General features: G+C 34.7%; 1 protein-coding gene across 1 annotated transcript; it reads left to right on the forward strand.

Moving 5' to 3' along the window:
• Positions 1-1,159: 1,159 nt before the first annotated feature.
• Positions 1,160-2,672, forward strand: LOC145036864 (aquaporin PIP2-2-like). The gene is made up of 4 exons (XM_078985381.1): positions 1,160-1,539; positions 1,675-1,970; positions 2,082-2,222; positions 2,312-2,672. The coding sequence occupies exons 1-4, from the start codon at positions 1,215-1,217 to the stop codon at positions 2,423-2,425; spliced, it is 876 nt and encodes a 291-aa protein (XP_078841507.1). The 5' UTR covers positions 1,160-1,214; the 3' UTR covers positions 2,426-2,672.
• Positions 2,673-11,507: the final 8,835 nt, after the last annotated feature.

Raw genomic sequence — 11,507 nt, forward strand, 5'->3', positions numbered from 1 at the left:
TCCTTAAAAATATATATAATTAAAAAAAAGTAGTTTTAGAAGTTTAGCAATTAATAAGAAAAACGTTATTTAAAAATAATTAAAACTCGCCATATTATTTAATTATTTTTCTGGTTAATAAAATTAGTCTTTAATTAAAAATAGTCAATCAAACAGTAGACGATTAAGGAAAACTACGGTTTCGTAATTACCTATGGGTTGGAGAATTTCGAAGCCAAAAGCCTATGGTTCAGGGCTGATGGACTACGGTTTTGGATCTCATCTACAGTTTAAAGGTCGATTAGTTTATAATATATAAAGTTAACAAAATTTCATTCAGGTCATTTGGGTGTTTGAAGCTAGAGAAACTCTCTCAATGGCAGCACCGAACAACTATTTTTTCCTTGTAAACTTCGTTTTTTATTTGTTTTCTATCGTTTAACTTGTAATCTAATACTATTGTATATAGTTGTTTTGCAAAAAAGAAAATTAAATATGAAAACCATACGTGCAATATGCCACCTACATTGTACAATCTATTAATACACAAAATGTACACTAGTGTTTGTATATCATAGATGACATACATCATCTATTGTTTGCGGTGTTTATTTAGTTATTTTGTTCCTAACATGTATAGTGATATAATTTTATTATATGGTATGTTATTTAGATTGATTCGGAAGTATGAATGAAATAACAATTAAATGCAAAGAACGAAACAATATGTAGTTGTACGAAACAATAGATGACACTTATCACGTACGGTTTTGTTCTTGATATTCATCCAAATACGTATGAGTAGTTTTGTTTAGAGCATATCATAGGAGAGTAAATCACCTAGATGAACTACAATTTTGTTGGTTATTTTTGGCTAATTGCAAAATTTTGGATATTAAGTGAAAAAAAAGGAATATAGCTAATTTTCTCTATTTTTTTAATGATACAAAATTCATAAGCATAGTTAAATAAATAAAAAAGGATCTAAATTTCATGATAAATTAAAGTCTAATGCTGATTTTACTATAATAATAAGCAAGGAAATAAGAAAATATTAAGGGAAAATTTTCATATAAAGTTTTTAATTAGAAAGCACTTAAATTATATTAAGCCATCAATAATGGAAGCTTAATCACTATGGTTTTTCTCTCACTACCTTCCATAAATACCACCTTTCACAACACACTCCACTCACAAAACCATTATCACTTCTCAGTTCTCTCGACCTGAAAGCCATGACTAAAGACGTTGAAGTGGCGGAGCACCACGGCGGCGGCGGCGGCGGCGAATACTCCGCCAAGGACTACCACGATCCACCTCCTGCCCCCTTCTTCGACGCTGACGAACTCACCAAATGGTCCTTCTACAGAGCACTCATCGCCGAGTTCGTCGCCACTCTCCTCTTCCTCTATGTCACCGTTTTAACAGTCATCGGTTACAAAAGCCAGACCGATCCTGATTTGGACCTCGATCAGTGCGGCGGCGTCGGAGTTCTCGGCATCGCCTGGGCCTTCGGCGGCATGATCTTCATCCTCGTCTACTGCACCGCCGGTATCTCCGGTAAGTATATATATCTAAATTCTGAAATTCTTAATCATCAACTCGTCGCCACTTTAGCAAAACCACTTCGAATTACTTTTTGATTTGTGTGAAAGAGACGAAGCTAACTAACTTCTGCTTGCTAAAATGCGCCAGGAGGACACATTAACCCTGCTGTGACATTCGGTTTGTTTTTGGCGAGAAAGGTGTCGTTGATTAGGGCTGTAGGTTACATGATTGCACAGTGTTTGGGAGCAATTTGTGGTGTAGGGTTAGTGAAAGCTTTCCAGAGCTCATACTACGACCGGTACGGCGGCGGAGCTAACGAATTGGCCGACGGTTACAATAAGGGCACCGGACTTGGTGCTGAGATCATCGGCACCTTCGTCCTTGTTTACACTGTCTTCTCCGCCACCGATCCCAAGAGGAGTGCACGAGACTCCCATGTTCCTGTAAGCACCTTATCATCTCTCTCTGTTCTTAGACGATAGTTTAAAAAACTAGAAATTCATCAATGATGAATACTAATTATATTCTAATTAAAAAAAAATTGAAATATAAAGGTATTGGCACCACTTCCCATCGGATTCGCTGTTTTCATGGTCCACTTGGCCACCATTCCCATCACCGGCACCGGCATCAACCCGGCGAGAAGTTTTGGCGCCGCCGTGATTTACAACAAGGCGAAGGCATGGGATGATCAAGTATGTATTTTTTGCTTTTTCTTTTCTTAATTTCTTGAAATTTTTGTTTTTATTTATACGAATTAATTAATTATTAATTCCAAATTTAGTGGATCTTTTGGGTGGGACCATTCATCGGAGCATTTGCCGCCGCCGTCTACCACCAGTTTGTACTGAGAGCCGCCGCCATCAAGGCACTTGGCTCTTTCAGAAGCAATGCTTGAGCTTGAAAGATGTTCATCCATGGCTGTTCATGCCTTGTAGATATCTTTGAAAATTCCCCTTAAAAGAATTGGGTTTCATGTAATTGTTATTTATTTTCTTCGTGTCTTGTTTATGTGAATTGTAAGTGTTTTTTTTTTTTTTTGTGATCCAAGTATTTCAAGATCAAATGGTGTGGAAATATGTAATTTAAGAGCTTATGTTCTTATCAAAAAATTTATGAAAAAAAAAATGTTTGGTTTCATTCAACATTTGAAAAGGCTCGCAACTAATAAAGTTATATTTACGATTTAACCTAAAAACTAAGATATATGTTCTTTATGTGAGCAATGTGTAATTGTATATTCTAAATTTCTAATATACATTTTTAATGATGAATATAAACGTTTTAGGTGATACTAATTTCAAGATATACAAACATAAATAGTGGTTTCTAGAATTGTTCTTATCTTGAAACATATAAACATACATATAAGCCAAAATCATGAGCTGTGAAACCACAATGGAAAGTGGCAGAAAAGTGCTATATGTGTGATGATAAAAAAAGCATAATTTACAATTATAACAATGATGATTGATGATAAGATCCACTGATTTATACATATATAAGAACTACCTTTGGACTTTAAAAAAAAAAAATTCCTATCCCGACAACCTACTATTATGTCTTTATCTCTCTCTAAAACAAATCATTTACTTTCTTTGATGAATTAATATCCATTATCCTTTAAGCATATTCTTTAATTAACTAGAATTCTCTTATCTTCACTTTTGTTATTCTATAAACAAGATAAGGTCAATAACACTACCACACATCACATCCATTATATAATATTTGTATAAAATATGTGTAATTACTAACAATATTGAAATTCCTTTAACAAGTATAAATAAACAAAAATGTCTATATCTATCACAAGCCTTAAAAATTAAAATCCACATGGTTCCGCATATCTAATGGGGTTTTCTTGCTTTTTTGCATTTGCTTTTAAGTTGGTTGATAGTAGACATGTTTTCCATAGATGACAATTGTTGTTTTTTTGTACATATTATATGTACTTATCATCTTTATTGTCTTACGTCAATATTCATCAGATTTAGAAGGCCTCATGAATATCAATTGTAGATAAACATTACGGTGTTCATTAGATTAAATTCTTATATGGCTTTCCGAATCAGAGAACGACAGAGATAAATCTTTTTCGCATTCATTTGATTTACCAGATTATTTTAACATTAATGTATCAAAAGAGTTGGATCTATCGATCGGTGGTCGTTTAAAGTTCACAAATTATGAATATGTTGAATTGTTTTGCTTAGTTCTCTTTCCTTTTTTTTTTTTTTTTTTTTAAATCATGCTCGATAACGGTACAAATGATCAAAATATGATTATTGAAAGTGGATTCGTGAATGTATGATTGCTAATTGTTCAGAATTTGGGTTTTGGGCTAATTATAGTTTCTTTTAGGGGCGGATCTATATGGTAGCAGGCGTAGCCTATGTGAGAGAACCTCTCTCTAAAACTACCTCATATTACTCCAAAATATGGTACATGCATATTTATAAAACAATATTTTACATTGATAGTTTGATTACAAAAGACTGGATATAAACCGATTAAGTTTTAGTATATTACATAACTACCTATGAAATTATAATTTTATATATACATGATGAATGATTACAAAAATAATATTATTAACTATTCTAAATCTTCCAACAATATGTGTCTATGCTGAATGCTTATTACCTGCAATAGCTAAACACTGAGAGGGATAAACATTGACGCCTAGTGAGTTCAAAAATAGATACAATATAATATTATGTCATATATACCAATATGACAGAAGCAAAGAGGAACAAAGAACAACAAATGCATATGTAAATCATGTGACAAACTTTCCATAAACAAATGATCTGATTTAAAGATTTACAAGCAATGAGATACAACAATTTCATCTTGATATACATCAATAAGACTTTAGCCCAAGTGGCACATAAAATAAATGATTTCTGAATTAACATTTTTGCTAGAATTTATAGGCTTTCAGTCCTATCCAACATTCTGCCAGTACCAAAGTGATGCTTACTCATTCCCTTCATGGTCGAAGACTATATACCAATACCAAGTGATGCTTAGGCATTCACTTCGTGGTCAAATGTATAGCTCTTTATCATAATAACACGGGAAAACATATTGCACATATAACACTTAACATACAATTGTTCCTATAATTTGAACTCGCCGTGAAATAACCGGAGGTTAAAATAGTAATTTGGTCAGCACTTAGTTTCTATAATTAACTTTCTTCAATGCAAACCGAGAGCTTTATTGAAAACCGGGCCTTATGAGGGTTGAGCTTCAAACCGAAAAGATAAATTTCTCAAGGTCTTCGAGCACTTCGGGACGTTTTGCAGGTGTTTGGTATGATCCCGAGGCTCCGGGGGTTGTAAAATAGCTTAAAAGATGGTGTAAGGTGTAAAAAGTGTGAAATTTCCAACCAAAATCGGGTGGGTTCGCACCTCCCCTTATATACAGTGTGAAGGCCTCGGACCGAAAAGAAAAGGGAGGGGACACGCGACAACAGCGAGGGCGAGGGGGAGGGCACGCGGCTCGGTTCGCAGGCGGACACGGGTCCGAGCTCGGATACACCACTGGTGCGACACGCGTCGCTTCGCGAGTAGCTTCGGTCATGCCACAAGTTAGACACGGGGTTGGTTTGCGAGGGTCGGGTGACGTGGCCGAACCTTGGCCGTGTGTATGCGGAATTTCTCGGTTTTTGTGCCCCAAACTTCAAAAATTCATAACTTTCGTATACTGGCTCTGTTTTCGATGTTCTTTATATGCACACGTAGGTGAGATTATAATCTACCACTTTTGTTTAGACTCCGTTGGCTAATTTTGAATTTATTTTAATATTATTATTTTTAACAAACCGGGATAGGAAAATCCGTTAAAAATTCATAACTTCTTCATCTGACGTCCGTTTTCGTTTGTATTTTTACCGTTGTTCTACTATTGACGAGAAATTTGATTCTCGTTTAGGTTGTGTCGGCTAAAAATCACACGATCTTTATTTCAAGTTTTTAGCTGTATACCAATATACCGAAACTTAAAAAAATCATAACTTCCTCATACGAAGTTAGATTTTGATGTTCTTTTTATCGAAATTCTTGGTTTAACGAATACCACAACTTTCATTTAGATCACTAAAGCTAAATGGTTGTTTGTTGAAAACTCACTTTTTACGCTAAATTGTGTTTTGTCGGTTTTGTCGCGGATCTTCTATTGGTCATAACTTCTTCGTTATAACTCGGATTTCGATGAAGTTTTCACCTAAATGTTTCGAACTAAATAATCTAAAACTTTCAATAACATTATTTTTATTTATTTCCAACTTTATATTTTCATTAATTTCAATAGTTGAGTTTTGATCAGAATTTCATAAGACTTCCAATACTATCCGAATGATTCTAAACATACTTTTACTTCAATTCTTCATAAAACTATATTGTTAGAACTCAACACTTAAAATCATATATTAAATAATATTCATTTTTAAACAAAACACGATAACTGAACGTGTATGTTCCCTATGCTACCTCGAAAAAAATCCAGAGTAGTGAAGAAGCGGGATGCCTACGCTGGAAGAACATGATGTGCTACCCCCTTAACAAACATGATGTGCTAACCGTAAGCACAAAGTTTAAATTCCAAAAGGAAAAAATCTAATAATTAACATCTAAATGGTTTTGTGAATCGTGTATTGGTGTGGGCTCTGACTCAAATGCTACACATAACTGGAGGGAGTGTGTGCTACATCCGGCCGAAAGAAATCGCTGGAACTAGAATGTTAGAAACTTATAAATTGAAGCCTTCAACACATGATGTGTTACCCCCTAACAAACATGATGTTTTAACCCTAAGCCCAAAGTTTAAATTCCAAAAGGATAAAGGAGTACACTTGATGAACACTTAGTTCAAAAACATCTACTAGTTGTGAGCCTGCTAGCTTTCCACTATACTGTCTAGAATAGTCTGTGGTCGTCATCTATACTCCGCTAGATGACTCAACATCAAGTACCTATCGTACCAAAAATTCGAGGCTTCTCTCATCTATTTCATCTTTCATCTACCCATCTTTACCGAATATATTTCTAGGTATAAAAATACGTATACAGTTTAAATTGATTAAAAACATGTATAGATCGTTCATTTAGCATAGATATCAAGAACACAGATAATAGGCACATATAACATGTATTTATCTTAAATACTACATATCGATGTGTAAGATGAAAGTAAATATGTACTCACTTGTTAAAGTGATTACTCGAAACTCAAAGAACGCTTCGGTTCTAGCAATTCACTTTTCCTTTGACGTAACCTAGTATCATTATTGCTAAGTCATACTCTAATATTCTATGTGACGAAAAATAGTCTAAACCTATCAATCATTCTAATAAATACCGATAGTTATATCAAATAAGGATCAATCAGGTATGACAGTTGGGAGGCAGGACCATTTCGGCGTATAACCTTTCTAAAATCCAACAACCAGGCCAACATGACCATTCTAGTCACCTCTCCTGTAATTAAATCAAACAATATTATAACTCGAAATTAATAATAGTTCTTATTTATAAATTCATAACAATGAATATGAATTTAATTATAAATTACACTAAAATAAAATAGAGTGTAATTTAACTTATAGAGATTCCCTATATAAATGTCCGAAAATTGCACTAGCGAAACTCCAGGCTGATAGCTACCAGACGTTGGGTTCCTAGGGATCTTTGAACTTACCAGAATACCTTCAATACTAAGGAAAATTCGGACCAAAGGAAGTAGAAATCGAGAGAGAGAGAGAGAGAGAGAGAGAGAGAGAGAGAGAGATAGAGAGAGAGAGAGATTACTGGATAAGTGGGGAAAAGAATGAACACAAATAAGCTATTTATAGGTTGCATCCAGGACCATACTTGGTCAACGTGCTTGGCCTGGTGCGGTGTCATGTGTCAGATTTTGCCTGGTGTTATGTGGCGGCTTCTAGAAGCATGCGCATCACGCACGCGTGCCCACGGATTTTATGACTTTCAAAATTGTGTAGCTTCTTCATAAGAGCTCTATATTTTACATTCTTTATTTCTACAGAAAACACTCGACGAGATCTATAACTTTCATTTAGACTATGTCGGCTAGTTTTGAATTTATTTATTTTACATAGACTTAGATTGTTAAAGTCCGTATAAAGTGCATAACTCTCTCATTTGGCACCCGTTTTTTACTGTCTTTATATTATTGAACTCCTATTAACGATATCTTCAATTCTTGTTTAGATTGTTTCGGCTAAAAATCCGGAGATCTAAAATTTGATTTATGACCTGTATACTATTACGCTGAATCTTAGAAAAATCATAACTTCCTCTAATGAAGTCAGATTTGGACGTTCTCTATATGCACACTCTAGGTTTAACGAATACTACAAATTTTGTTTACATCACTAAGGCTAAAAAGTATCCTAACAAAAATTTACTTTTTACAACGTGTGGTGTTGTATTGGGTCGAATCATAAAACTTCAAATGATCATAACTTCTTTGTTATAAGTCGTATTGGAGCGTTCCTTATATCTCTGGAATCCTTATCATGACTATTTCATTTGTAATCAAGGATATTCGGCCTAATTATTATTATATTTTAGACACATATTTATTCTTATTTTACTATGAGCTCGTATACTACAAATAGTTACACATCGAACACATAATACTCAAATATTTTTCCTAATTTATTTCATATAAAGGTGAAGATTGTTGACCCTAACTATTATATCATCTTATAATACCTATAGGGAAAATGTAGGTGTTACAATTCTCTCCCCCTTTGGATTACATCATCGAAATCATGCATCAACAAACAAATGTGGATAATGATTCTTCATCTCACTTTCAGTCTCTCAGGTGAGGTTCGTCACCGACATATGTTTCCATTGTACAAGCACTAAATCTACTATCTTATGTCGCAACTTCTTCGTCTTACGGTCAATAATTGCTTCAGGCTCTTCGATTAACCTCTTGTCTTCATCAATCCTCATCTCCGAAAACGAAATTATATCAGGAACTTCTCCCGAGAACTTTCTCATATAACGCACATGAAAAGTGTTAGGAATACCATCCTATTTTTCTAGAAATTCCAACTTGTAAGATTGATTTTCAACTTTCTGAAGGACCTTGAATGACCCAATAAATCTTGGACTCAATTTTCCTCTCTTTCCAAATTGCATAAGTCCCTTCCATGGCGAGACTTTAATCAACACCAAATATCCAACTTTAAAGGTCATTGGTCGTTGCTTCTTGTTAGCATAGCTTTTTTGATGATCTTGAGCTACTAACATCCCTTCCCTAATCACCTTTAGCTTTTCAGCAGTCTGATGGACAAATTTGGGACCCATAAATTGCTTTTCTCTGGCTTCAAGCTAGCAAGACGGTGTACGCCACTTTTGTCTATACAAGACTTTATAAGGTGTCATATTAATGCTCGAATGGTGACTATTGTTGTAGGAAAACCCTACTAGGGTTAGATGCTCATCATAGTTACCTTGAAATTCTAGGGTACATATTCTCATCATAACTTCCAGTGTCTGAATTGCCCTTTTACTCTGGCCATCAGTCTATGGATGGTAAGTTGTACTCAAACACAATTTTGTACCAATTTCTTCTTGTAGGCGCTTTTCCTTTTTGTAACCTTATAATGTTACTCATGAGTCTAAAGGTTTGAAATGCGTCGAATTCCTCCAACTCCTATTCTTCCTTTTTTTTTTTTTTTTGCTGATTTGCTTTTCCTTCTTCAGCTAAACCCCCCATTGTTGTGTCTTGGTTTCTTACTATCATAGTAACATGCGGTGTTTCCACCATAGTGATATGTGGTGTTTCTCTAGGATCTTCGAGGTTCTGTATTCTCATGACAGGACTTGCATTGGCCACTGAGGTATTTAGGCCATCCATTGGTAGCGGAGTCCCATAGATAGCACCACTTGATGTGCCTCTGGTTCCGTTCTCCATATTAGAAGAGTTGAGTAACTTCTTATAATGATAGATTACTTAGAAAAAATCACAAATTTGTAAGTTGGTTATCCGGGGAGGGGTCTCAAAGTAATGCTCCGATGATTAAGTTAGTAGAGGCCTTGACAAGGTTACTAAAATACGTCTTAAATCGAAGTGAAAGAATAGTTTTTAACATACCTCGTAGGAGTGCATCGAATTCCCTATTTATAATTGGAGTAGAAAACATCCTGACCTTCCTTTCTACTAATATGTTTTGAGGTCTTGTTGCATTTATGTTCATACACCCGAGGGTATGAAGAGAAACACTCGAAGACCGTTATACAACTGTACAAGGTTCAATAAATCATTCTTATACACCTATTCCTGTTTGTTTGAGTTCCCATGTACTTTGTATACTATAGTGACATCATCTTGTTCTATTGTCACCTCTTCGCCTAAGTTCGGTACTTTAAGTTCGGTTGGGTATCGAATGTGGTTCGAGGTTTTCACACGGTTTGGGGATTACACGAGGTTTGACAATTCGGTCATTCCGAGGGTATAAGAACGGTGATTAATCCTTTACCCTAAAAAGAAACCTATTATGAAAAGACCAAGTAAACCAAACATGGTTAAACAAGCAGCATCCAAACATCTTTTAACATTGTCGACAAGACGCACGTGATCAATCCAAGCAACCCAATTTGAAATAAAGCTAAAAATTGGAATGTTTAATTCCCACCAAGCTACAAAAAGGTTCCACAAATCCACCGCCATACCAGAATAAAAGAAGATATGTTTTACTATCTCCACATCAAGATCACATATAGGACACAGCCACTATCAATATTTCTCCTACCTAAATTGACTATAGTAGGGATTTTATTCATATTCATCGTCCAGAAAAGCACATTCACCTTGGAAAGGAGAAACTAATTCCACCTACTAGGGAGGATACCAATCTCCAATAATTTGGAATCAATAAGAGACCTAACAAAAGCGAAAAAATTTCTCGTAGAAGCATCTATGGACCAAGTCCATGTATCCTGATCAGAACTAAGTTTAATCAGGTTAATAACCTCCGGTATACCTAAAAATTAGAGGGTCTCCACCTATCAGAGGTCTTCTAAAAACTGAGAACCAGTCCAAAGGACGCACATGATCAGGCCCTTTATGCATCTTATCATCATCTAACAAGAAAATCCAAGGAAATTGTTCTTTAATTGTAACATACACGTTCTGTTATCGTGTTATGTAATTATTAAATGTGAATAATATTGAGTGTTGAGTTCTAACAAATAGTTTTTTTTACTAGAAATGAAGTAAAATTATGTTTATAATCACTTGGAAAATGTTGGAAATCTTATAGGATTCCAATTAAAAACCAAATAGTGAAATTTTAGCGAAAATATGAAAATTGAAATAAGTACAATTTTATTATTTAATGTTGTAAAGAATATCGTTAGAAAAGTTAAGGCGAAAACCTTGTCGAAATCCAAGTTATAACGAAGAAGTTATGACCAATCGAAGATCCGCGATAAAACCGGCAAACACTATGTCGCGTAAAAGTGAGTTTCCGATAAACAACTTTGTAGTCTTAGTGGTCTAAATGAAAGTTGCAGAACTCGTGAAATTAATGAACTTTCATATAAAGAACTTTTGAATCTGATTTCGTATGAGGAAGTTATGATTTTTCTTAGTTTTTGAATAGAGTTAGTCAACTAAAAACTTGAAATAAAGATCGAGCGATATTTAACCGACACAACCTAAATGAGAATCGAAGGTCTCGTCAATAGTAGTACAATGGTAAAAAGTCTTAAGAAAACGGACATCGGATGAAGAAGTTATAAATTTTTAACGGATTTTCCTGTCCTGTTCTGTTAAAAATAATAATATTAAAAATAAAGTCAAAATTAGCCGACGGAGTCTAAATTAAAATTGTAGAATATATTCCCGCCTACGCATGCATATAAAGAACATAAAAAACGGAGCCCGTATGAGAAAATTATGGATATTAGAAGGTTGGGGCACATTTTTCGAGA

This window comes from Lactuca saligna, chromosome 1, assembly GCF_052625555.1.
Source record: "Lactuca saligna cultivar CGN05327 chromosome 1, ASM5262555v1, whole genome shotgun sequence".
NCBI lineage: Eukaryota > Viridiplantae > Streptophyta > Magnoliopsida > Asterales > Asteraceae > Lactuca > Lactuca saligna.